The sequence below is a fragment of the Giraffa tippelskirchi genome, chromosome 5, assembly GCF_054371585.1.
Source record: "Giraffa tippelskirchi isolate mGirTip1 chromosome 5, T2T-mGirTip1v1.2.pri, whole genome shotgun sequence".
In the NCBI taxonomy this organism is placed as follows: Eukaryota; Metazoa; Chordata; class Mammalia; order Artiodactyla; family Giraffidae; genus Giraffa; species Giraffa tippelskirchi.
Window position 1 is genome coordinate 99,059,640 of NC_137279.1, and position 27,958 is coordinate 99,087,597.

General features: G+C 44.0%; 3 protein-coding genes and 1 long non-coding RNA gene across 4 annotated transcripts; 3 read left to right on the forward strand and 1 right to left on the reverse strand.

Moving 5' to 3' along the window:
• LOC145505529 (uncharacterized) lies at positions 1 to 27,955 on the forward strand. The gene is made up of 2 exons (XR_014053095.1): positions 1 to 860; positions 22,986 to 27,955. It is a non-coding gene; the product is annotated as an uncharacterized LOC145505529 (long non-coding RNA).
• Positions 11,419 to 11,949, forward strand: H2AC21 (H2A clustered histone 21). Its single transcript, XM_081487895.1, has one exon. It carries the CDS (start codon positions 11,469 to 11,471, stop codon positions 11,859 to 11,861), a length of 393 nt encoding a protein of 130 aa, XP_081344021.1. The 5' UTR covers positions 11,419 to 11,468; the 3' UTR covers positions 11,862 to 11,949.
• H2AC20 (H2A clustered histone 20) lies at positions 12,016 to 12,451 on the reverse strand. Its single transcript, XM_081487896.1, has one exon. The coding sequence runs from the start codon at positions 12,414 to 12,416 to the stop codon at positions 12,027 to 12,029; it is 390 nt and encodes a 129-aa protein (XP_081344022.1). The 5' UTR covers positions 12,417 to 12,451; the 3' UTR covers positions 12,016 to 12,026.
• Positions 12,705 to 15,041, forward strand: H2BC21 (H2B clustered histone 21). Its single transcript, XM_081487897.1, has one exon. The coding sequence runs from the start codon at positions 12,744 to 12,746 to the stop codon at positions 13,122 to 13,124; it is 381 nt and encodes a 126-aa protein (XP_081344023.1). The 5' UTR covers positions 12,705 to 12,743; the 3' UTR covers positions 13,125 to 15,041.
• Positions 27,956 to 27,958: the final 3 nt, after the last annotated feature.

Below are 27,958 nucleotides of genomic sequence, written 5' to 3' on the forward strand. Positions count from 1 at the left end.
GCTTGTCTCTTGAGGTCGTGCGTGCGTGCATGCTCAGTCCCTTTAGTCGTGTCTTTGCGACTCTTTGCGTCCCTAAGGACTGTATCCCGCCAAGCTCCTCTGTCCATGGGATTCTCCAGGCTAGACTATTGGAGCCCTTCTCCAAGGGATGCCATGCCCTTCTCCAAGGGATCTTCCCCACCCAGAGATGGAACCCAGGTCTCCTGCAATAGCAGCAGTAGAGCAGTGTTTGTCGCTCAGTCGTGTCCGACTCTTTGCGACCCCACGAACTGTAGCCCGCCAGGCTCCTCTATCCATGGGATTCTCCAAGCAAGAATACTGGAGTGGATTGCCATTCCCTTCCCCAGAGGATCTTCCTGACCCAGGAATCGAATCCAGGTCTCCTACATTGCAGGCAAATTATTTACCATCTGAGCTATAGGGAAGATCCAGGTCTCCTGAGTCTTCTGCATCGCAGCGCAGGCAGATTCTTTTACCGCCGAGCAACCGGGGAAGCCCCTTTTGAGGTCGTAGGAGGTTCTGAACCCGAGGAGTTGCGAAGAAAACGAGAATTCCTGCGCAATGGGGATTGATCCATTTTATTGCCAATAGATCTTGTAGATCTAGCCCAACACTTTTATTTTATATACTAGAAAATGGAAGTCCATTTCTTTTATCGAATACATAATTATTGTGCGCTAGACCAGTCCTGGAGGCCGGGGAGGTAAGACAGGCCCTGTCCTCAGGCAGCTTTCAGAACACTGGAGAAGATGGACAAGTGATCGGACCGTTGCAATACTGCATGCTAAGATCTGTTATGGCACTAAGAGCAGGATACTACGGTGGCATGTCATTCAGCTTGAGGGGAACAGAGGAAACAGGTAAACCGTTTAGAAGGGACACAAAAACCCCTTTCTCAGTCCCTCATAGTATGGTAGCTGCACTGCAAAGGCCAGGAGGAGACACTTCGGGGGAGTGGTTCCTTGGGTGTAGTTAGTTATGATTGGAGCCCCCAGGGCAGAGATGATGGTGGTGGGAAGCAAGCCAGTGCCCTAGGCTGTGGGGAGAAGAGGCATCTTGCTGGGCTTTGTGGGTCTTGTTAGGCAGTTTTGTTTTTATCCTAGGAGAGGTAGGAAGCTAGAGGAGGTTTTCAGCAGGGATATAATAGGCTGAGATTTTACCAAAGATCTATAACTCGTCAATTCAATCAGTATTTTATTGTTTCCTAATATTTTATATATTTCTCCATATATGTATTCTCCCCAACTTCTAATTTTGAAAGTTTTCAAATTTGCAGAAAAATTGAATAATACAAAACAACATCCTCTACCTTTCACTAGTTTTTACATTTGTTTTATATATATATATATATATATATATATATTGGGGCTTTCCCGGTGGCCCAGTGGTAAAGAATCCACCTGCTAATGCAGGAAATGCAAGAGACTCGGGGTTCGATCCCTGGCTGGGGAAGCTACCCTGAAGTAGGAAGTGACAACCCACTCCAGTATTCTTACCAGGATAATCCCATGGACAGAGGAGCCTGGTGGTCTACAGTCCATAGGGTAACAAAGAGTTGGACATGACTGAGCGACTAAACGTGCACTTTATGTATACCTGTATACTTTAAAAATGTATTTGTATACTTTTTCAGAAAATAAATTGCAGATAGCATGACATTTCATCCCTGGGTACTCTAATACATATCTCCTCCTAATAAGAGAGAGATTCTCTTATAATACCCTTATCACACTAAAAAAGTTTTTTTAACATAAGGTCAATTGCAAGGTTAGTATAATGAACACCTCATTTATCCTTCATCTATATTTACTAACATTTTTCCATATTTGCTTTTTAATCTCTTTGAATATGTGTATATATAATAAAAATAAAAACTGTTACCATTTTTGTTGAATCATTTGAGAGTTGAAAACTCTTTATACTTCATTGCTGTATATGTCAGAGAAGGCAATGGCACCCCACTCCAGTACTCTTGCCTAGAAAATCCCATGGACAGAGGAGCCTGGTAGGCTGCAGTCCATGGGGTCGCTAAGAGTCAGACACGACTGAGTGACTTCACTTTCACTTTTCCCTTTCATGTGCTGGAGAAGGAAATGGCAACCCACTCCAGTATTCTTGCCTGGAGAATCCTAGGGATGGCGGAGCCTGGTGGGCTGCCGTCTATGGGGTCGCACAGAGTTGGACACGACTGAAGCGACTTAGCAGCAGCTGTATACTTCAGCATATATCTTCTAAGAAAAGGACATTTTCCTATATAACCACAATACCATTACCACGCCTAAGACATTTAACATTTGTTCAATACTATTATCTAATACAGTTGATATTCAAATCTCCCCAGATGTCTCATTAGTGCCTTTATTTTTTGAAAGTCACTCAAGGATCATGCATTGCATTTTGCCATCTTTAAATCTGTATTTTGCAAAGTTCCTTGCCTTCAGTGTGAGAACTGTAAAGGAGGTAATGGCACAAGTAGGAAGACCAGTTTGGAGGTTAGTGTAGCAGTCTAGGTGAGAATGTTGATGTCTTGGACCATGGTGGTGGTGGAGGTGGAGGTGGAAAGAAATTGTGGGTACAAGGTATACATTAGGAAGGTAAAACCCATAGGGTGTGCTGATGGGCTAATTATGGGAGGGAAAGTATGAAGGATAATTATCAGCTTTGTGCATCAAGATGGATGGCATTTGTTCCCTAAGATACAGAATTTTGGAAGAAGGGTTGGAAGGGTGGGGAAAGGGAAGACTAGGTACCCAATTCTTTTTGGACTTGAGTTCGAAGTGTCTTTGTGATACACAAGAAGAGATGTCATGTTGGATATATGGTTGTGTTTGTGTATGCATTTTAACTTTTTCTTAAGTGTTTTCAGAGCTACAGAAATTACAAATAACTACAAACAGTATAAATAATTCTGTACACCGCTCACCCTGGATACCCACATTATCCAAATATTAACATTTTACCATGATTGCTTTATTTCTTATCTATCTACACATATATAATTTTTTTCTGAACCACCTGAGAGTAAGCTTCAGAGATAGAGCCCATTTACGTCTAACTACTTGCAATGGTTAATTTTAAGTGTCAACTTGACTGGGCCACAGGGTGCCCAGATATTTGGGCAAATGTTATTTTGGGTGGTTTTGGATGAGATTTAAATTGGTAGACTGAGTAAAGCCGATTGCCCTCCCTGTTGTGGCTGGGTCTTGTCCAATCAGTTGAAGGCCTGAACAGAACAAAAAGGCTAACCCTCTCTGAAAAAGAGTTCTTTCCTGCCTGATTGCCTTTGAACTGGTACACTGGCTTTTTTCCTGCCTTCAGACTTGAACTGAAACACTGGCACTTCCTGGGGCTCCAGCCTGTTAGCTTTTGACTGGCACTACAGCACTGCTTCTCTTGATTCTCAGACCTTCAGGCTTGAACTGTAACTACACAATCAGCTCTCCTGGGTTCCCAGCTCTCCTGGGTTCCCAGCTTGCTGACTCACCCTGCAGATCTAGGGACTTATCAGCTTCCATTATCATGTGAGCCAACTGCTTATAATAAATCTCTTTTGCTTGTTTGCTCTTACTCTCTGCATATGTATCTTTTTGTTCTGTTTCTCTGAAGAGCTCTAATATATATTTGCTAATGCATTCTTAGTAAAATTTTTTTCTCACATAACTACAGTATAATTGTAAAATTCTGGAAATTAACATTGATACAGTACTACAGATTTTATTGAAAATTTGTCATTGTCCCATAATGTCCTTTATATAAAATGAAAAAAAGAAATCTGGGCCAGGATCCAGTCTAGGATCACATGTTGTACTCAGTTGTTATGTCTCTATGGCCTCCATTAATCTGGACTAGTTCCTTAGTCTTTGTCTTTCATGACTTTGACATTTTGAGGAGTACAGACCATCTGGGCTTTTCAGGTGGCACTAGTGGTAAAGAACCCACATGCCAATGCAGGAAACTCAGGCTTTGATTCCTGGGCTGGAAAAATCCCCTGTAGGAGGGCATGGCAACCCACTCCAGTATTCTTGCCTGGAGAATTCCATGGACAGAGGAGCCTGGTGGGCTATACAGTCCATAGGGTCTCAAAGACTCTGACACGACTGAAGTGACTTAGCACGCACAGACAGACCATTTGTTTTGTTGAATATCCCTTAATTTGGGTTTCTCTAATGTTTCTTTCTGATTCAGATTTAGGACATACACTTTTAGCAGGAAAACTGCCAAAGTGATATTGAATCCTTCTCACTGAACTATATAGGAGGCATATAATTCACTTTGTCCTATTGTTAATGATAATTCTGATCAGTTGATTAAGGTAGTATCGCTCAGAAAATATTGTAAAATTTTTATCTTCCATTTGTAATTGTAGGAGATATTTTGAGTCTATGTAATATTCTGTTTCTCGTTAAGATTTTGTTTATTAATTTTGGCATCTGAGAAGCAAGAGTTGTTGAAGATGAAATGAGATCATGGATGGTGGGGGGGAGGTGGGAAAGTGGGAAGGAGGGGAGTGCAATCACCTGGGAAAAGGTATAAAGTGAGAAAAGAATAAGATTTTCTTTAGATCACTTTGGTTAGTGTGTGAATATATTAGGGGAATGAAAAGAGTGGAAGCAAGAGTAGAAGAGCCTTTAGCAGTAGTCTGGTGAAAGATAATCTGAGTGAAGACAGGAAATGGGCTAGAGAGAGAAGTAAAGCAATTAGAATGCTGTTAAAGACCTGGAACCTTTAGCACTTGTTTTTGGTGAGTGCCTTGTAATTTGCTAATCCAGTGACAGTAGTGGGGAATGGTGGGAGGATGCTTTGTTGGTGACAGGTACTATTCTAAATGAACTCTTTTAATTCTTGCAACAAGTCCATGAAGTAGCTACTGTTATTACTCTTGCTTTACCATTTTGAGGAAGCAGAGACCCTTACAGGTTAGATAATAAATTAATTGATTTGTCTATGGTCATAGATCTAGTAAGCAAACTCAGGAGTCAGGTTGCAGAATTTGAACTCTTAACCATTTAGTTATTCTGCCTCCTACTCCAGCATTTTGGCCTCTCAGGTTCCAGCTCTGTACTAGGCTCCTTATATTTAATTCTCATTTATTCTAACAACTCTATTATGGTAGGGTATATTGTTTTTCTTTACTTGATGAACTTCTGTTGTATCTTCTATCACTCTGGCTACCACAGTCTACTGTTGATAGCTAGCATCTGGAGAGTGGTTTGTTGACCGAAGGCCGACTATAATTGTTTCACAAATAAGTAAACCAAGGCTCAAAGGAATTTAAGCACTTGCTGCTGAAAGTCACACAGACACAAAGAAATGATTATGTCAGGTGAGTGTATTCTCCTTGGTTGTCTCGTCTCAACAAAAATTTGAAGCGATGGACGTTAGAGCCCTCGGCATGTGGTAGCTCTTGGACAGACGGTGTTATAGCTCTTAGATCAGTGTTACAGCTCTATTTTATTTAGAAAATAGCAGGAAAATCCATCCTCGAGATGTGAGGGCATGCTGACTCAAAGACGGGAAGAGAAGAGAGTGGGGGAGTGCGCCAGCGCGAGGGAGAGACCGACCCCCGGCCCTTTTGGCTCCTCTTTTTATACGTTTATTTTCTCTCCCCTGGGCCTGCCCTATGTAAATTGGGCTAGCCAGGAGTGCTGTTTGTTCTACCTGAGGTCCTCACTCCGGTCCTCAGACCTTCCTTTGTTCTATTTTTTCGGGCTTTTCCCTTCCTTGTCTTTTAACCACCGCCATTTTGGACTCCTGTTTCCTATTCTAACTACCTAACGATTAGAACCAAGGTCTGCCTCACTCAAAAGTCTGCTCTTCATCCCCTCAAGCACACTACTTCACTAACAAGATTATGGGCTTCATGAAGCAAGCTTTGCTTCCTCTCTGTTACAGAGGGAGGAAGAGCTGGAGAGTTAGAGTGAGATCTACAGAGCATGTGATAGGTTAGATAGTGAAGTCGCTCAGTCTTGTCGACTCTTTGCGACCCGGACTGTAGCCCACCAGGCTCCTCCGTCCATGGGATTTCCCAGGCAAGAATACTGGAGTGGGTTGCCATTTCCTTCTCCAAGAGATCTTCCTGACCCAGGGTTCGAACCCGGGTCTCCAACATTGTAGGCAGACGCTTTACCGTCTGAGCTACCAGGGAAGTGAGAGGGGTGGAATTAGATTTAATACTTTAGATTTCATCTAGCTATAAATCCTTATTAGATAAATCCAGATAGGCCAATGCCCTACAAACTATATCAGCCTCAGTTACTATCTATTGCTCTCTGGAGTTCCTTTCCCAGCATTCTTACCAGAGCCATTAAAATATATAACAGAGTAGGCTATTTGCAAATGCCAAACACCTTCACAAATAGACTGGATCTTAATCCCTTTAACACCTCTGGGATTTTTAACTGAAAGCAACAGAATTCCTAACCAGGCAATCTAGTTAATCAAACATTTAGTGCATTCGAGCTCCACTCTATCATTCCAACCATACTTCTTTCCACCCTTCCCCAACTCCACCCTCAGCCCCCTCCATACTGAGCTGCACATCATTCATGACATCAGCCAGGCCTTCCCACAGCTCCTTGCCATTGCACATAAAGTTGCCTTTGGCTAGCATGCTTTCGGTCTCCTCTTGACCCACAAAGTCCTCCTCTTGGTTCCATTTCCACCGAGATATCACCTCCTCTTTCCTGAAGCTTTCCTACTCCCACACAGATAGCCTCAGTGTACCCACATCTCTTTGTTCATGTCCTGCTGACAGACTTGAAGCACTCTGTCCTGTGCTTTGATCTTGGTCTCACTTCCTTTCTGTGACCACTTTAAGGGTGAGACCATGTCTTCTTCACCTTTAAATCAGGAGTCCTTTATTCCTTCCACCTGGCTCTTAGAAGGGTAATAACCTTTTTTTTTTGCATAAACAAATAAAACTATACTTTTAAGAGAATTAGCATCATCTTTTCTAAAATATTTCTCCAGCTCTCCCTCCCTCTGTAACAGAGGGAGGAAGCAAGGCTGGGTACAATGACTTCATGAAGCCCGTAATGTCATTAGTGAAGCAATGGGCTTGGAGGGATGAAGAGCACAGACTTTGAGTGAGGCAGACCTTGGTTCTAATTATGTCTTTGTAAGTGTCTGGGTGACCTTCAGCAAGTGCTTAAATTTCTCTGAGCCTTGGTTTCCTTATTTGAGAAACAATTTCGGTTGGCCTTCAGTATCCACAGGTTCTGAATCTGAGGATTCAACCAACTGTGGGTGGAAGATATTTGGAAAAAAAAAATCCAGAAAGTTTCAAAAAGCAAAACTAGAATTTGCCCTGCCTTGGCAACTATGTACATAGTTTTACATTTTATTTACAACTATTTACATAACATTTACATTGTATTAGGTATTAAAAGTAATCTAGAAAGACTTTAAACTATCTGGGAGGATATGCGTAGGTTATATGCAAATACTACACCATTTTATAGGGCTTCCCTGTTGGCTCAGTGGTAAAGAGTTTGCAATGCAGGAGACCTGGGTTCAATCCCTTGGAGCAGGGCATGGCAACCCACTGCAGTATTCTTGCCTAGAGAATCCCATGGACAGAGGAAGCTGGCGGGCCATAGCCCATAGGGTTGCCAAGTTGGACACGACTAAAGCAGGGATCTTCCCAACCCAGGGATCAAACCCAGGTCTCCTGCACTGTGAGTGGAGTCTTTACCAGCTGAGCCACAAGGGAAGCCCAAGAATACTGGAGTAGGTAGCCTATCCCTTCTCCAGCAGATCTTCCTGACCCAGGAATTGAACTGGGGTCTCCTGCATTGCAGACAGATTCTTTACAGATTCTTCTCAGATTCTTTAACTGAGCTATGAGGCAAGCCCAACTTAGCAACTCACGCACACCATTTTATGTAGAGACTTGAACATCTTTGGATTTTAGTATCCACTGGGGGTCCTGGTACCGTATATCCGGTACTGTATATCTAAATACTTCATAGGTAGCCCCTAACACAGGGTTTATCTTATTGAACAAGGGTTCAATGTAATCTCTTTTTCCCTTCACTCTTCCTAGTAGCACAGGGTCACTGTAATAGAAGTAAAAACAGATCAGAGGTCAAAGAGAGTGGAAGGTAAGCTGGCCCCTCAAGTAGGGCTTTGAAGGGTACCAGAGTTGTTGCGGAGTCTGCACTATTTTGTTCTGTGCTCTGTAGGCCTAAAAAGCTGACACTGTTTGAACTTCTGGAGTAGGAAATGGCACCACGCTCCAGTATTCTTCCCTGGAGAATCCCATGGACAGAGAAGCCTGGCAGGCTACAGTCCATGGGGTCACAAGAGTCAGACACAACTTAGCGACTAAACCACCACTATTAGAACTTCCAGAGTTGACTGGCTTCTTGGGGAGAAAGTTACACTAACAAAATACACGAGAAGTTGATGAAGAGTTCAGAATGCAAATTAATTAACTTTTAGTGATAGATAAATCGTCCCATACTTGTTCTTCCCTTCTCAGTCTCATATTTTAACCTTGAAATAGTTGAGAGTTGAACAGTCTTCGGAAATATTTCACCCCAGCTATGAGAACAAGCTGATGCTTTCACCAGGGAATCTTGTATAATAGCTAAACCTTTGTGTCTAGCAAACACATAGTATTAGAGAAATGCAACACATTCCCACTGTAATTGCCCCATTAGAAGCTCTGTCGACCATGTCTTTCCATTAATACACGCATCTTCTGAAATGCTATAATCAGTTTGGTTAGAATTATCTTCAGTTACATCCTATTATTGAGGAAGCACTCCCATGACTTTTGACTTGGTGGTTTCGTAAATCTACACTAGCATTCTTACCAGGGGTAAGCTCTACAGATAGCTGATATTAACTGTTTTAACTTACAGTCAGCTTTCCTTCATTTTCTAGAGGCATCTCATTACAGACTTCTTTGTATTAGTCTCAATTATCTGTGTAGCCATTGCCCGATAGCATGTACTCAGTAAATGTCAGTTGGACAAAGGTGAGGATAAAAGAGGAACACTAGAAGAGAGCTCAGGAAGTAAAAATATAAGTCTATTCTTTTCTCTATAGCATTCTGCCTTCTGTCCTTGATAGGAACAAAGTAAAGGAACAAATTAATCCCATTAGAGGATTGTAAGTAAGAAAAATGTATGGGAAACCCCTGTAAGTTAATGATCACTCAAGCATTCAGGTTTGCTTAACTTCAAAACCAAGCAGGCTTGCTTAGCAACAAAACCACACAACAGAAACCCCCAAACGATAAAACAACGGTGGCATGAGACCCACATCCTGCCCTGTGAGCTCAATAAACTGATTCCTAGGACAAACTTCTCTGCACATATTAAAAACAAACAAAAAATATAAGGAAAGGGTGACATTAAACTGAAACTTGAGATGACTTACTACTTTTAGTACATGTTACTGCCTTTTTGCTCATTTCTATTGTGCCATGACAGTCCCGGGTTAACCATGCAGGGAGGAGAAAACACCCCTGTGGATGTGGAGGAGGGTGTGATGATGGAAGCTTGATACCTACTCAAGAATGAGGAAGAAGGTAGTCTCCCTACCCACCTTTTTCTTTGATTATACAACTGTAACCCACTTAAGTTCTCAGGGCATGGCACCCTCTCACCCTTCTGCTTGTAAGCCTCACAGATATCCTATTTTAACAAATCACTTTTTAATCTATCACATTGCCTCTGAATTCTTTCTGCACTTAGACATAAAGCTCCGAAGCTCTGCACAGCCCCCAGGACATTTCAACTTTGTGGGATATTTAGCAAAGGATGAAAATGGTGTGCAGATATAGAACTCCCAGGGATGGGAGGCTGAGTGAGGAGGAAGAAATGGAACTTTCAGGAAAGATTTCTATGGAAGGTTAAGTGGAGGATTGGGCAAAGGAGTCTCTAGGAACTGTTGCTGAAGTCTAAGATCATGGAGGAAAAGGCTGAAGTTAAATAACAGTGTATATATGCAGTTCAGTACAGTCGCTCAGTCGTGTCGGGCTCTTTGCGACCCCATGGACGGCAGCACTCCAGGCCTCTCTGTCCATCACCAACTCCTGGAGTTTACTCAAACTCATGTCCATTGAGTCGGTGATGCCATCCAACCATCTCTTCCTCTGTCATCCCCTTCTCCTCCCGCCTTCAATCTTTCCCAGCATCAGGGTCTTTTCCAATGAGTCAGTTCTCCACATCAGGTGGCCAAAGTATTGGAGTTTCAGCTTCAACATCAGTCCTTCCAATGAATATTCAGGAATACTCATGAATACATGCTGTAAAATGCAGGAAACTGTAGATGTTAGCTTAGGTATCGGGAAGACTGTTGGTGCAATTCAGGGAAAGAACAAAGAGAGGGGAGCTGGGGGTGGGGTGGGGTGGGGTGGCGGCGGGTTACTGGATGAGTTGGCTTTTGGATAGCTTGAGTTATTAGGACAGACAGGTTGAAGTATCCAGTAAACAGGTATATAGGCCTGAGCTTCTGCAACAAATGCTAGATGAAAGCCCTGAATTGGGTATGACTTCGGGAACAGTGAAGAATGGAGGAGTGTGCGGAAAGGGCGAGTAGGGAGGCAGAGCCGAGCTGAACACTGGGATTTAAACACGGGCAGAGGAAAAGAAGCAGGATGAGGAAAGGCGGAGGGCGACGTTTTGAAGGCCAAGGGAAAGACGCCTTCAGGTTGAAGGCGGTTTGGGACGCCTCCTGGAGGTCAAGAGGAGGATGACATTCTATTCTGGGCTTCCCTGATGGCTCAGATCGTAAGGAATCCACCTGCCTGCGACGCTGGAGACCCGGATTCGATCTCTGGGTTGGGAAGATCCCCTGAGAAGGGAATGGCCCTCGTTTAAACCGGAGTCTGAGGAACAGAGACGGGTGGGGATGGGGCGAAGCCAACACCGCAGGCAACAACTAAATTGAGAGAAAAGAAAAGGCCTCAGTAGTCCTATATTTTTTTAAGGTAGTCTGGCTTTGACAAGCCAGAAAAGGAGGAACTTAGTAATTCAAGGCTCCAAGGGATAATTAGCTTCAGAATTCGGGACCCTTGAGTGGGAGTAACTGCATCTGCTAAAGGCTCTCTGAAGCCCTTTAGGATCCTTTTGAGGATGTCCCTTGGTGTAAACCGGAAAAAAACCTACCACCCGTAAGCTAGAAAAAAATTGCCACTCGGTAAATAAAGCAAAAAAGAAGAGCGTTTTGCTTGAAAGCCTTCACTTTAAAAATCCTGGCATGCAAATAAAGGGCTTTAATGTGGCTCACAACGATTGGTAGGTACTTACAGAGGCCGTCATTTCCTCGTAGCGCAAGATGCAAACGAAGAGTCTGCTTCCCGCCTTCCTATTGGCTGTTGGATCGGACTCCGCTTTTAGCCAATCAAACCACTTCCCTTCACCCCTCCCGGTAGCTCTTATAAATTACATCAAATTGGTTATCCTTGCCACATCCTTCTCCTTGAAAAAGAGGCTGTAACTGCAGTTTTAGCAATAATGTCAGGCCGCGGAAAGCAGGGAGGCAAAGCTCGAGCCAAGGCCAAGTCGCGCTCATCCCGCGCTGGCCTTCAGTTCCCCGTAGGGCGAGTGCACCGCCTGCTGCGCAAAGGGAACTACGCCGAAAGGGTGGGGGCCGGCGCACCGGTGTACTTGGCGGCAGTGCTGGAGTACCTGACCGCGGAAATCCTGGAGCTGGCGGGCAACGCCGCCCGAGACAACAAGAAGACGCGCATCATTCCTCGCCATTTGCAACTGGCCGTGAGAAATGACGAAGAGCTCAACAAGTTACTCGGGGGTGTCACTATTGCCCAGGGCGGCGTCTTGCCTAATATCCAGGCAGTCTTATTGCCAAAGAAAACGGAGAGTCACAAGCCTGGCAAGAATAAGTAATTAAAAGGCTTGATACCATCCCCACTCATCCCAAAGGCTCTTTTAAGAGCCACCGCCAAAGTGTCAAAATAAAGGGCTGATCACGAAATAGCGCATTAGCTCTTTTTTTGAAAACTTGGGTGGCTCTAAAAAGAGCCTTTGTTCTTTGGTTTACTTTGGAAGGATTTATTTGCTTTTGGCTTTGTGGCTTTCGGTTTTCTTTGGTAAGAGAACGGCTTGGATGTTGGGCAAAACGCCGCCCTGGGCGATGGTGACTTTGCCCAACAGCTTGTTCAGCTCCTCGTCGTTGCGGATGGCCAACTGCAGGTGACGAGGGATGATGCGCGTCTTCTTGTTGTCTCGCGCCGCGTTGCCCGCCAGCTCCAGGATCTCGGCGGTCAGGTATTCCAGGACCGCCGCCATGTAGACGGGCGCGCCGGCCCCCACCCGCTCAGCGTAGTTGCCTTTGCGCAGCAGGCGGTGCACTCGCCCTACCGGGAACTGCAAGCCTGCGCGGGACGAACGCGACTTGGCCTTTGCGCGGGCCTTGCCTCCCTGCTTTCCGCGACCAGACATGACTAAAGGCAGGACTCGTACACCCACAGCTCAGATTCCCTCGGCAAACGATTAAAAGAGCAGCACTTGGAAAGCCTTTATAAGTTTTCCGAGGGGTGGGGTCAGGAACGAGCTTTTCATTGGTCCTAAATTGGCTCCAGAAATGGCCAATAAGGTTAAGAGTCGGTGCTGTTCCGTAACTCTTACTGATAACGTAAGGTCTCTCCGCGGACCAATGGAAATGTAAGACTTTTGGAGCCTTAATTTGCATACGGTGGTTATAAATGGGTCAGGCCCGCCCATTCTCATGTTTCTTTTTTTTTTTTGGCCAAACGGTGTTGGTCTACAATGCCTGAGCCGGCAAAATCCGCTCCCGCGCCCAAGAAGGGCTCCAAGAAAGCCGTCACCAAAGCCCAGAAGAAAGACGGCAAGAAGCGCAAGCGCAGCCGCAAGGAGAGCTATTCCATCTACGTGTACAAGGTGCTGAAGCAGGTGCACCCGGACACCGGCATCTCGTCCAAGGCCATGGGCATCATGAACTCGTTTGTGAACGACATCTTCGAGCGCATCGCGGGCGAAGCGTCGCGCCTGGCGCATTACAACAAGCGCTCGACCATCACGTCCCGGGAGATCCAGACGGCAGTGCGCCTGCTGCTGCCCGGCGAGTTGGCCAAGCACGCCGTGTCCGAGGGCACCAAGGCGGTCACCAAGTACACCAGCTCCAAGTGAGTCCCTGTTGGGACGCGGCGCTCGCACGAGTCGCAAAGCCGCTTGATTTTCCAAAGGCTCTTTTCAGAGCCACCCACCTAATCACCAGAAAAGAGCCTTGTTCACTTGTTTTTCCTCAATTTCTCACAAAGTAAGTTATTCTAGTTGGCTAAAAGTATTGGAAGATGACACACGTAGCTTTTTAAGTCCTTATGACTTGAGATTCCTGGCACGTGACTGGCTTTGCTTTTGAATTTAGGGCGCGTCTTAACCCTCACTGCTGCTTAGCTTTCCTATGAGTCACTTCTAAATTAGGATACTGAGACTGCTCCTAGACTGTTGTGTCCTGGTGGCTCTGTTGGGTACGTTTCACCGGTGTTCCAAAACGAAGTGAGTGATTTCAGCTATCCACATTTAAGAACGGACCCCCGGACACGACCAAGCCCGGGTCCTTCGAACACTGCATCTCAGCACTGAAGAATTACGAGTTTGACAGCTGCGTGGGTGCCGGATCACCAGTTAGGCCCTTGCGGTGTGGCTTCTTGTGGACACCAGCGGTTCGGGATACTTAGGACTGAGCCCGTGCTGCCTGGTCTCAGCCTTCCCCTGATTGGACGTGAATATTCAAAATCTCCCGCCGCTCCGGAATTCAAAGGTTCTGGTTTGCGCCGCTGACTTTGGCGCTGTGAAATTCCTGTTACTTCCTGGTTTGTGGATCATTTTTGCTTTTAATTCTCTTTTCTCGGAATATTTCGGCGTCGAGTCACTGCAAGGCACTAGTCGTTTTAGTTTGGTCCCAAACGTCATCTCTCAGACACCTTAAGGAAGTTGCGCCTCCCCTTCCTGCCTTTGGTCCCTCACTATTTTATCTTCCTCCTAGCAGCTGTCAGAAGTTGTTTTGCTATTAACAGTTTCTTTTCTTGTTTACCATCTTCCTCAAGACCTTAACAGAAACTTTACTGGTTTGGTTTTCCTCTCTATTGTCCCCGCCAACCAGTGCTTGGCGCACCGTGGACACTTAAGTACTTACTGAATTAGTATTTGTTGAATTGATTTTTCTGTCCCTCTCCTTTTTAAAATCGCTTCCATGGATGGATGGGTGGGGTTCATTTCCATTAGATGTATGTGAAGACATGATGAAAATGGAAATGTTTCAGAGCTCCTTTCCCAAGTTGGCTGTGGTCACCTCAGGGCAACAGCTGGGAGGAGGGCTGTATTTTTGTGTGTGTGTGTGCTAAGGAGAGGTGGCAGTTTTAAGTCCTCCTTTTATGTTTTTCAGTTTGGTCTAATCTTTTGGATTTTCATTAAATTCAGAACATTGCTCCGTGGAAGATCCTTTTCCTTTCTGCATTTATGACACTCTCCTTCCATCCTGATCTTTCCCCACTGAGATGAGCTTTTTCATTTACGTTCACCGTTTCATCTGCTCTTCAAGAGACCCTATAAAATAGACAAGGTTGGGGCTTCCCTGGTAGCTCTGGTAAAGAATCTGCCTGCCAGTGCAGAAGACACGGGTTGGATCCCTGATCCAGGAAGATCCAGGAAGATCCCGGGGGAGGGGGGGGATAGACAATGGTAATATTCCTTTAAAAATGAGGTTGAGAGTGAGTGGTCCACTGGTCATGCAGCTAACATTGTCCACCTTTGTACCCTCAGATGCAAGGACGATTGCATTTTAGTTTTATTTCGTTGTAATTATGGAATGTTGTGTATTTCTGTCCAAGCCTTGATTCTGCTGATAAAGGCACTGATGGTCTGATCAGTTATTCAACTCTGCTTTTGGATAAGGGGTCCTGGAGTTGATTGCAGGGGTTTCATGAATCCAAATGGACTCCAGACATTATCACAGACTGAATAAATCTTAATGTTTCTTACATGTGTGTTTTCAAATGTGTGTATATGCTATTGTTATTAATAAATTTAGCAGTTAATTTAAAAGCTTGGTTGCATTCTTTTATCTGTAATATATTTTCTAACTAAATGAAATAGATAAAACCATACTGGGTCTAAGCAAATGTTTAGCGATGTTTGAGTGCCTCTGACATGGAAGGTGAATATTTATAAACCATCAACCAAATTTGCTTCTACTCCAGAAGGGTAGTGGGGCTGAAATAGTCTGTTAGGAGAACATTATTAATGCTTAGTAATTGAAAAATGCATGAGCACAAAATGTAACAAAGGTCATGACGACAAACAAGAAGCACTATAAATAAAATAGAAAAAATAAAGTTCTTAACAAAGTTTAGAAAACACCTGCAGAGTACTTAGTATGTGTCTGTCGGATGTTGTTCTGGGTCCTTCACACGTATTGACTCATTTAATCCTCACAAAAACTATATGAAATAGTTACCATTATTGTCTCCCACTTTACAGATGAGGAAATTGAGATGTAGAAAGGCTTCTCCTCAGAAACTCTCAAAGAATAAACTCTTAGTTCAATGTTTAAGGGACTTGAGAAAGTAAGATCCCTCTCCAAAAACCTGTATTTGGGGGGAAATACTTATGCTTTAAAATCAAAGAGAAATATCACCTACTTTATTTTCAGGATGCACCCTGGGTATAAGTCTATGGTGGAGGTGGTGGCTGAAAGACTTGAGGTGGTAGTTGTGGTGGCTGAAAGTCTGTGTGTGAAGGGCTCTCATTTTCCATTCCAGAGGCCATAGCTCAACTCTGTTTAGTTTGTCCCCATAGTCATAGGGCTCACCAGCTGAAATACTTTTACTAAGATAAGAGAGCTTTGGTTACTGGTTGTGGGCTCCTCCTGGGCATGGTGTTTACTAGGAAGGAAGTTACACAGTGAAGAAGGGGAAAGAAGTGTTAGAGTTGATATTTTAACTCTGGAGGGGAGGTGATTATTGATGGTGAGATTTATCCTCCTAAAGAACCTCTGATCTCTTCTTTCTCCTTCTCAAAAGTCTCTATACATTTGCTTATTGAAGTGAAAGTTGCTCAGTCGTGTCCAACTTTTTGCAACCCCGTGGACTATACAATTGGTGGAATTCTCCAGGCCAGAATACCAGAGTGGGTTGCCATTCCTTCTCCAGGGGATCTTCCCAACTCAGGGATCAAACCAGGTCTCCCACATTGCAGGCAGATTCTTTACCAGCTGAGCCAGGAGGGAAGCCCAAGTTGGAGTTAATAACAATACTTTTTATACTTGCTTCTACTTACTGAGCACTTAACTATTTACCTTGTCTTCTGCTGAGTGGTTGACATGCATTGCCTCATTTAATCTTCACAGCCACCACTTAAGATTGGTTCTGTTCTTATTTTATAGGTAAAGGAAATTGAATCTCAGAGAAGTTAAATAACTTGTCCAGGATCATTTCGGAAGTTAAGTGGTGGAACTACAACCCAATGTACACTTTAAAAAAGTTTGATATTCAAGGCCCTCCATAATCTGCCGCTTCCTTCTTTCACAGCTCTATCTCCTGCTGCTACGCATACAGGTTTTCTGCTCTAGTCATCTTCCCCTAAACCCATTTGCTCTTTCCCAGGACTATACTGCACTGCTCTTTCTTTCTGGCTTGGCCAGAGCTTTCTTTCAAGCCAAGGCCATAATCTTTCACCCCAAATGACACCTCTCAATTAATTTCTCTATCTTCATCTCTTCTTTAAAAATAGTAACAGAAAGAAATCGTTTACTGCGGTAATTGGCATACAATAAACTGTACATGTTTAAAATACAATTTGTTAAGTTTAGACATATGTATATGCCTATGAAAATATCACTACAATCAAAATAATGGATATCCGTTCCCCCCCCCTCCACAAAAGGTTTCTTCATGCTCCTTTTATAATTCTTCCCTCCTGCCCACTTCATCAGTGTCCTCCTTTGGCTCTGTTCCTGTCCTCAGAGAACCACTGGTTTGCTTTATATCATTCTAGATAGTTTGTATCATACAATGGGTATCATTTGTATCTGGCTTCTTTCACTCAGGGAAAGATTCATTCATATTTAGGTGCATGTATCAGTAGTTCATGACTTTGTATTGGTGAGTTGTATTCCATTTTATGGCCACAATTGATAATTTCAGTCACTTGATGGATAGTTGTGTTGTTTCCAGTCCTTTCTCCACCTTTCCCCCCGCCCCCCCGCCCCCCCCCACGGCTTCTCTGCATGGCAAGTGAGATCTTAGTTCCCCAATCAGGGATGGAACCTGTCCCACTCCAGTGAAAGCATGGAGTCTTAACCAAACTGGGCTGCCAGGGAAGCCACCTTCTTCTGCTTTTTAATGCAATCCAACTTTGTGTCATGATGGTTCCACAGTAAAATTTCTGCCTTCAAATTGGAAGGAATTCAGAAAGGAGATAAGACATATTCACAAATACCTATTCTATTCAAGTAGAACAAAGTATTAGGGTTTCACTTCTGTTATCCTAGGCTCAAAACCTCTCTAATCCATTTTATGTCCTGTGACTAGAGGAGTAGTCTATAGCACTGCTGTTAGTTTGACCTTCAAAAGAAAAAAAATCAAAGTAAAAAATTTAAAACTTTATCAGCAATTCTTAGTCATATTTGGTTGTACCACATGGTCTGGGTAACTCTGGTCCTTTATTTATTTTTTTTTAATAAATTTATTTATTTTAGTTGGGGGCTAATTACTTTACAATATTGTAATGGTTTTTGCCATACATTGACATGAATCAGCCATGGGTTTACATGTGTTCCCCATCCTGAACCCCCCTCCCACCTCCATCCCCATCCCATCCCTCTGGGTCATCCCATTGCCCCAGCTGTTCTGAGAGAATAACTCTGGTCCTTTAAAAGGGAGGCTAACATTGATCACAATATGGCTAATCAGTAATTGTGGCATAGGGAGTAAGCCTGAGAGGCAGCTCTGTTCGGGTTGCAAAATTGACCTCTAGCTGAAAGACTATCCCTGTGACTAGGGAGACTAGGTTTAATCATTCATTTAATATGGGTGATTGAAAATCTGTATCTACTTCTTTTATAAATAATTATTATCTAGTCCCTGATGGCTCAGTGGTGAAGAATCTGCCTGCCAATGCAGGATGCGCAAGAGACTTGGGTTCAATCCCCGGGTGGAGAAGATCCCCTGGGGAGGGAAATGGCAACTCATTACAGTATTCTTGCCTGGGAAATCCCATGGACAGAGGAGTCTGGCAGGCTATGGGGTCGCAAAAGAGTCGACACGACTTAGCAAGTAAACAACAATCCGGGTTGAAAACCAAGGCTGTTTCTCTGCGTCAGAGTGATTTAGGTCCTCTGGGCAGGAAGAGGATATTTCATTCTCACTGATAAGATTTCACAAAGAAAAAGTTCTAATAATCTATGATTTTTAAGAGAACGTGGTTTCTCAGTGAATAAGAAAGCTGTGGTCACTCAAAGAAGGGGGTTCGTTCTGATTCTTTGTAGCTACAGCTGTATGTCCTGGGGACTTGTGTTTCCTCTAATTCTTTGCTAGATTATCCCAGCCTGATGAATGGCAGAACAGATTTTTTACTTTCTCAGTCCTAGCAAATGTCTGCTTTCTCAGAATGCATGTAAGTGGTATTGTTTTAAATTTTACTCTATTTTTTACTTTCTCCCTTTCTAACCTATATTTTAAACATTGACCTTTGCCTCTCTACTGCCTCAAAACATCTGCATCTTTCTTTGCTATCCATGTTGTGACAGAAATGTCCACTCTGTTGACTGAAGTACTGCATTAAACTTCAAACAGCACACTTTATCCCCCTCTCTCCCAGTGACAAACACCCACATTTGCTCCAATTCCCCATCATCACAAAAATGCTGTTATAAACATCATTGTTCATTTCCTTATGTAAACCTAGCCTATCCCTAATTTGGCATTTGAGGTCCCTGAAACTGGTCCCTAATGTCCCCAGCATGAAAAACTCACTTCTCCTTATTGCCCTTTGTCCGTGCTACATGTTTGTTTGTTTTCACTGTCCCTTCTGCCTGGATTACACCACATTCCTTCGCCCCCAATCTGAACATGTCTCAAATCCTAAATATTCTTGAGAACCCACCTCAAATATCATCTCCTACAGGATGGGTTCCCTTGTTTGTTCAGCTGGAATTGACCTTTCCCTCTCAGCTCCCACAAAGCTCAACCTGCATTTCTCTTTGTCATCCTCCATGATAGGCCTTCCACTCTTGCTATTCACATGGGTATCACTTCCCCACAAAGACAGGCATCAGGTTGTGTGTTCAAGAAGAGAGAATTTCAGAAGGCATGTTTCAGAGAAATATTGACTTTAAAACATAAGTAAGATGAGTTTTACTTTATCCTTTGTAGTGTCCTCTAGCCACTGTTTTTCTGGCTATGGGTTGTAACTTATTAGTGGGTTATGAAATTGGTTTTTGATAGAGATCACCTTTTTCCTCCCCTTTTTTAAGAAGAGAAGAGAAAAATATCAGAGTATATCACTGTTGCGGTCCTTTAATGGACTGGAACCTGGTGGTACGGAGTCGACGATAAGAAAGTAAAGGAAAGAAGAAAGAAAAGAGGCTGATATTTCCTGGTTTACACAGTATGCCAATATAACTCCAGGACAAAGAGCTAGCACCATCTACGTAGGCTCAGGGCGCCCTCTCGAAGAGGTCTTGAAAGCCCGGGGAAGTAAGTAGACACGGCGGACACCTGTGCTCCGTGGAAGCAGCCTGAAGGAGAGAGAGACAGAGAGAGAGAGAGAGAGAGAGAAATGAAGAAAGACACTGGGACCGATGTTCTGGTGGAACAAAGGCATTTATTAAACATATTGTGGGCATATATATACTGTCTTACAAGATAGCTTTTTCAGCAGAGATAGGGATCAAAATTCATCCAGGAAACATGAGGCTAGAATCTGTCTCAAAGAGAGGAGGTTGTAAATAGTTACTTTCCATATCAGAAGGGAAGAGAGTTGCAAGTGGTTACTTTTCACCTTATGGAAAGGCTAGCAAAGGTAATGCATCAGTTCAGTTCAGTAATGCATAGATTCCTATTGTTCCCTAGAACTGCCTGCAGCTCCTCTGCCCCTACATTCAGGAGCTAATAAGGAACAGAGGATTTATGCAAGACCGAAAACAGCACACAGGAAGCCTCTTGTTAAATGCTTCCTGACATATCACAAATAGTAAATATCATTTTTTTAACCTATTACAATTTATATTCTTTTGTGAATGTGACTAAGAAGCAATGTAAAAGTGTTTTTTACTGGGGGTTGAGGTCAGGAGAGGTCCCTTCTACTGTACTGAAAGGTCACAGAAAATGCCACTCCAGAATATGCCACTTTGGCATATTGATAATTTTGAGCTGTAGTCACTTGCAAAACAGGATATGTAGAGGCTGACTTTCTCTGAACTCCCATTAGCTGCCTAAGAACAGATTCTCCAAAAGAAACTTGATTGTCATAAATGCCCTCTCCCAGGAATTACACTGAACAGGAAAGATTGACTCATCACAGGAGAGGAGACTAGAAGTCAAGACCATACCCAGACCAACTTTGTCACAAACTATCACATCTCCCTGGTGGCTCAGATGGTAAAGAATCTGCCTGCAACGTGGGAGACCCCGGGGTTTGATCCCTGTGTCAGGAAGATCCCCTGGAGAAGGGAATGGCCACCCACTCCAATATTCTTGCCTGGAGAATTCCATCGCTACGGGAGCCTGATGGGCTACAATCTATGGGGGCGCAAAGAGTAGGACACAGCTGTGTGACTTTCACTTTCATTATACCTCCCATCTATTATTCTAGGGCCTATTCCTTTCCCTCAAAGGCATTTATTCTCCCCTAAGAGGCCTACATCTCCCATCCCCTTTCCCTATTAAGAATGATATTTAAGTCTGAATTCTAAGCCATCTTGGGGTGTTACTCAATTTTTTTTTTCTTGAGTACTTACTGTGTATACAGGATGTATACATGTTAGCAAACTTCTGTTTGTTTTTTTCTTGTTAATCTCTCTTTTATTATGGAGTCTCACCTAAAAATTGAAAAGGGCAAATTATCTTTCCTCCCCTACAGTACATGTTTTGATGTTATTTGTAGCTATTGTGTATATCACTTTCCCCTGAAACATTGACTCTAATACAAAAAACTAAGAAGGTAAAATACAAAACTTAGATTCAAATTCCACCTTGGCCATTTTTTAGCTGGGTGACTCACATTCCTAGGTATCTCATCTTCACCAGAAATTTTCTTTTCTGTAAGAAAAAAAGAAAAAACCCTCCTCTTCCTTTCCTGGGTTGCTGTGGAATCAAATGAAAGGACATAAATGAATGGCTTTTGTGATTCATAAGGCACCCAGGAACCCAAATATTCTTAATGTTGGCCACAGTCTAGCAGAATCTCAAGATGCTAATCATCTAGAGATGAGACAATGTTTCCCATGTATTAGTCTTTACACAACATGATTGTACTGTTGTTAAAGGGAATATTTAGGACTTGTATCAATTAGTGTTCATCATAATGTTAATTGAATAATAATTATTAATTCATTGCCGTGTTGAAACTGCTGTAAGTATTTCACATTAACTGTATTCATCTCATTTTATTCCTATGGTAATTCTATGAAGTGTATACATTTGTTGTAACTGTTTTGCAGATATTGAAACTGAGACCCTGAACTCTTATTCTAGCTCTATGTCTTTTCCCTTCTGGCTTTTCCCGGATGGATCTGGGGAACAATCTACTGTTGCCCAGACAGTTCAGGCCATCTCCTGGCTAGCAGAGGCCTTTAGCCAAGGGCCAAAGACATCTCCCTGTACTGCCCCTCAAGCCTGGGCTTCCCCAAGTGGAGACACAGCCTCCTCTGTAGCCTCCCCACTCATGGACACAGAGAGCATTAGTAAGAATGCAGACTCTCACTCTTAGCTTTAATACTCAGGTGTAAGTGACTGACTGAGGGCCTTTTGGAGGTAAAGAGTTCATGGGCACCTAGAGAGGGAAACCAGGGGGAGTATGGGCCTGCTTCCAGAGGGCCATAGAGCTCAGGACTCAGCATCGATAGTGGGTTGAATAGTGTCCCCCCAAAATGTTTGAGTCCACCCAGAAACTCAGAATGTGACTTTATTTGGAAATTCAGTCTTTGCAGACATAACTAAGGGTCTTAAAATTAAATCATCCTGGATTGAGGATGTGGTAAGTGAAAGGAGAGAGGCAGAGTTGGACACAGAGATTCCGGGAAGAGGGTCATGGGAAGACAAAGGCAGAAACTGGAGTTATACTGCCAGAGGTCAAGGAACGGAAACCACTGGAAGCTGAAAGAGGCAAGAAAGCATTCTCCCCTAGAAGCTCTGGAGCGAGGATGGCTCTGCTGATATGTTTTCAGACTCCTGATTTCCAGAACTGTGAGAATATCAACTTCTGTTGTTTTAAGATACCAACTCTCTAGTAATTCTCTGCGGTAGCCCTAAGGGAAAAAGTACAGCACCCTGGCAGCAGTCTGGGTGTAAGCTGTCTTGAAGAGCAAGAAGAGCTTGCCACTGCTACAGACCACAGCAGAGTCAACCTGGGCTCTTTCTGCCCTGGTGTGGCCTCAGGGAGCTCTATAGATGTCCATGGCTAGGAGAGGTCAACTGTCTAGGGGCCTTTGGTGACACTTGTGAAGATAGAGATGCCCTGAGGAACTCTGGGTTAAGCTGGTCAAGGGGTTCATGAAGAGGACAGTCTGTTTGCTGTGGAACACCAAGTTTCCCATTCCAGAAGCCTTTTTTTCTCCTCTACTATCTTCCTTCCCTCCCTCCCACCTTTCTTCCAAGTGTACTGCACACTCTGTTCCTGATCACACTCAGATCTCCCTTCCCACAAATTTAAAAAAAAAACCTAGTGTTTTTCATGAATGACAGGATGGTGTATTATTTTCCTATTCTTACTTTAACAAATTACCACAGATTTAGTGGCTTAAAACAACACTGATTTATTCTCTTGTAGTTCTGAAGGCCAGAAGCCAAAAATGTGTCTTAAGGGGCCAAAAATCAAGTGTCAGAAAGATTGAATTCTTCTGGAGCCTCTGTGGAAAGAGTGCATTCCTTGTCTCGTCTATCTTCTAGAGGCTGCTGGCATTTCTTGGTTCCTGACCTCATCATCCCATCTCGGCTTCCGTTATATCAGCTCCTCCCCACTGAGCCTCCTGCCTCCTTCTAATAAGGTCTGTTATGGTTACATTTAGGGCCCACCCAGATAATCCAAGATAATCTCCCTGCTTCAAGGTCCTTAATCACATTGGCCAAGACCCTTTGCCATATAAGGTAACAATATGTTCAGAGATTCCAGGGATTAGGATACAGGCATGCTAATGGGAGGAGGAGCTATTACTCAGTCTACTACAAATATGGTAAAGAATCCACCTGTAATGTGGGAGACCTGGGTTTGATCCCTGGGTTGGGCTGTCCACTCCAGTATTCTGGCCCGGAGAATTCCATGGACCATATAGTCCATGGGGTTGCAAAGAGTTGGACATGACTGAGTGACTTGCACTGCATTGCACTACAAATATGAACCCCTCCCTAAAGCATTGCCCGTCAAGCACTGATCCCATTAAGTGGGTTGTGTGTGTGTGGGCTCAGTCCTTTCAGTTGTGTCTGACTCTTGCAACCCTATGGACTGTAGCCTGCCAGATTCCTCTGTCCATGGGATTCTCCAGGCAAGAATATTGGAGTGGGTTGCCATGCCCTCCTCCAGAGGATTTTCCTGACCGAGGGATTGAACCCGCATCTCCTGCATTGCAGGCAGATTCTTTACCACTAAGCCACCAGTACAGCCCATTAAGTGGGTTAGTAGTTGTGAACTCTGCCCTCAGAGAAGGTCACTGGAAATAGGCTAACGGTTGGCTTTTAGCCATTTGTGGGCAAGGGTTAGAGCCCAGGCAAGCTACCTTCTACCCTCTTCTAGGGCAACGTGCAACAAATTTCTTCTAGACTTGCTGTTGGCCTGCAAATTCCTGAGAGTTCCCTAAGAGCTAGAAGGGGCCTGGATCAGTTCAGTTCAGTTCAGTCGCTCAGTTGTGTCTGACTCTTTGTGACCCCATGGACTGAGGCATGCCAGGCCTCCCTGTCCATCACCGACTCCTGGAGTTTACTCAAGTTCATGTCCATTGAGTTGGTGATGCCATCCAACCCTCTCATCCTCTGTCGTCTCCTTCTCTTCCCGCCTTCAATCTTTCCCAGCATCAGGGTCTTTTCCAATGAGTCAGTTCTTTGCATCAGGTGGCCAAAGTATTGGAGTTTCAGCTTCAGCATCAGTCCTTCCAATGAATATTCAGGACCGATTTCCTTTAGGATGGACTGGTTGGATCTCCTTGCAGTCCAAGGGACTCTCAAGAGTATTCTCCAACACCATGGTTCAAAAGCATCAATTCTTCGGCGCTCAGCTTTCTTTAGAGTCCAACTCTCACATCCATCATGACTACTGGAAAAACCATAGCTTTGACTAGACGGACCTTTGTTGGCAAAGTAATGTCTCTGCTTTTTAATATGCTGTCTATGTTGGTCATAATTTTTCTTCTAAAGAACAAGCGTCTTTTAATTTAATGGCTGCAGTCACCATCTGAAGTGATTTTGGAGCTCAAGAAAATAAAGTCTGTCACTGTTTCCACTGTTTCCCCATCTATTTGCCATGAAGTGATGGGACCCGATGCCATGATCTTACTTTTCTGAATGTTGAGTTTTAAGACAACTTTTTCACTCTCCTCTTTCACTTTCATCAAGAGGCTCTTTAGTTCTTCTTTACTTTCTGCCATAAGGGTGGTGTCATCTGGGTATCTGAGGTTATTGATATTTCTCCCGGCAATCTTGATTCCAGCTTGTGCTTCATCCAGCCCAGTGCTTCTCATGATGTACTCTGCATATAAGTTAAATAAGCAGGGTGACAATATACAGCCTTGGCTTACCTCTTTGGAACCAGTCTGTTGTTCCATGTCCAGTTCTAACTGTTGCTTCTTGATCTGCATACAGATTTCTCAAGAGGCAGGTCAGGTGGTCTGGTATTCCCATCTCTTCCCATCTCTGGTATTCCCAATTTTCCACAGTTTGTTGTGATCCACATAGTCAAAGGCTTTGGCATAGTCAATAAAGCAGAAGTAGATGTTTTCCTGGAACTCTCTTGCTTTTTCGATGATCCAATGGATGTTGGCAATTTGATCTCTGGTTCCTCTGCCTTGTCTAAATCCAGCTTGAACATCTGGAAGTTCATGGTTCACATACTGTTGAAGCGTGGCTTGGAGAATTTTGAGCATTATTTTGCTAGCGTGTGAGATGAGTGCAACTGTGTGGTAGTTTGAGCATTCAAAAGGATACTAAGTCCTTTTGAGTGAGGATTCAGAAGCCAGGGTTTTAGATCCCTTATGAAACAAACATTTCTTGACCATGTAGGCACTGTCAGGATGCTGACCAAAGAGACTGCTGCTGCTGCTGCTAAGTCGCTTCAGTCGTGTCCAACTCTGTGCGACCCCATAGATGGCAGCCCACCAGGCTCCGCCGTCCCTGGGATTCTCCAGGCAAGAATACTGGAGTGGGTTGCCATTTCCTTCTCCAGTGCATGAAAAGGAAAAGTGAAAGTGAAGTCGCTCAGTCGTGTCCGACTCTTAGTGACCCCATGGACTGTGGCCTACCAGGCTCCTCCATCCATGGGATTTTCCAGGCAAGAGTACTGGAGTGGGGTGCCATTGCCTTCTCCAACAGAGACAAAAAGGACCAAATGCCCACCCTGGAGGAATTTAGAATCTAGTGAGGAACTAGAATGATAAACTAATCTTAGAGGAATTGCTAAAATGGAGGACCTGTATGCTTGTTGCTTCCCTGATGGCTCAGCCGGTAAAGAATCTACCTGCAATGTGGGAGACCTGGGTTTGATCCCTGGGTTGGAAAGATCCCCTGGAGAAGGTAACAGCTACCCACTCCAGTATTCTGGCCTAGAGAATTCCATGGACTGTATAGCCCATGGGGTGGCAAATAGTCAGACACAACTGAGCGACTTTCATTACATGCTTTTTGGAACCCGAGAAGAATGCTGCCTTTTGGCCTGAGGAGTGAGAGGGTTGTTGTTGGGGGTGGGGCGGGGCATAGAAGGGAAACATCACAGGGCTGGAGTCTACAGACTAAACAATAGGCTTACACAGGAGGGGCACATATCTGGACAGAAGAAAGGGTTTTGCCAAGTCATGGAAGTAGCTGGGAATTGAAGACACTAGGCAGGGCCAGAATAAACTTGTCCAACTTCTGCGTGCTGAACCAGGGAAAACTGTTTTTTGGAACTCAGGGAGAGCCTTGGAGGCTAAAGCCTTCCTACAAACAAGAGGTCGGTGGGGTGGGTGGGGGCACAGGAGGGGGTGGCCGGCTCAGGAAAGCCATACAGGGTCCTGCTTGGTTTCACTAGGGAACTAGCTAGTTAACAGCTAATTAAACCCAAGGAAGATGTATAACTTAGGGTGTATAAGGAGGTTTACCTTTATAATTTTGTTTCAATTTTCTAAATTGCTAATAATAGCATTATAATCTTTTCTAGGGTTTATTTTGAATCACACACTGCTTGTCACTTTTCGGGAACTGTTTCTTTAAATATTTCCAAACATCACCACCAGGCTAGTCCCATTATCTCCATTTTACAGATGAGGAACTGAGGCCTGGGGAGATGAAGCATCTTGCCAAAGTCATGCAGGTAGTAAGAGGCAGAACCAGGACTCAAAGTCATGTCCGGGACCTTGCACTTAGCCTCTGCCTCTCTGTACTGACTCTGATGTGTGGGTGTGGGTTCCATTCTGAAGGTAATGGGGTGGAGGGCATGGAAAGACTGTACAGCACATGAGGGACAAGCTCAGCTCTGGCATTGGGTGGAGATTTTTCTCCACATGATGATAGGAGACAGGTGGAGACTGGGTAAGCAGGTGGAGAAGAGTCCACTGAAGCAGTGGGGCCATCAACCTGGTGTTCAATCACACACCCTCTGGCAGTTCCCCTCCCAGCTTCCAGTATGTGCCCTTTACTTGGTGTTTCCTGCTTCATGTGAACTTTGGAGCCCTAGCGCTTTGGTCAGAATCCCTTGCCCAAGCTGTGAGAGCTTGGGCTAAATACTCAAAGCTTCCTAGTCTAAAATGAGAATAAACTATTTATTTCCCTTGCAGGATTGTCTCGGTGATTAAAAGAGGTACAAAACATAAAGTATGGTCAGAGTCCCTGTGATGACCATCTTTGCCTCTTCGGGACACTCTCTTCCGGTGGCCCTCTTGTCTTTCTGGCTGTTCTGTCTCTTGATGTTCTCTTCATCTATGAGCCCCATCACTATTCCTCCTTGCCTGTCTTCTCTTCTGACTCCTGGGTGCATGAGTGCTAAGTCTCTTCAGTCTGACTCTTTACAACCCTATGGACTGTAGCCCACTAGGCTCCTCTGTCCATGTAGATCTCATCTAATTCTCTGCCTTCTATTATCCTTATTTATCTCCTAAGGACTTCCCCCAGAGTAGCTCCAGCTGAGCCCCTTTGCTGATTAAATTAATGTTCCTAATTCCTGGTGAATGTATTCTAGAAGGATAATCGGAATCTCAGCTTTAATGGTGCAAAGGACTTATTGCAGCTTTTTGGTTCCAAAAGCCATCTCTTCTCCCTAAATTCTCCACCTTAGTGAAATCTAGCATTATCTCCTGGCTTCTCAAGCCAAGGAGAGGCTCCTTCCTCTCTTGCATTCTCCAAATACCTATATCACCAAATATTATCAAATTTACTTTCTATAAATCCCTCAAGTCCATCATTTTATCTTTGTCCACTCTTAGCCACTGCCTTAGCTGAGGCCACCGTCAGCTCTGATTAAAGGACCCAAAGTCCAACAAACAAGCCAATTCCATGGCCAACTTTTTCTTGGAAACAGGCTGGACATGATGAAACTTTTAAAAAGAATGTGAATTGATTTTTGCT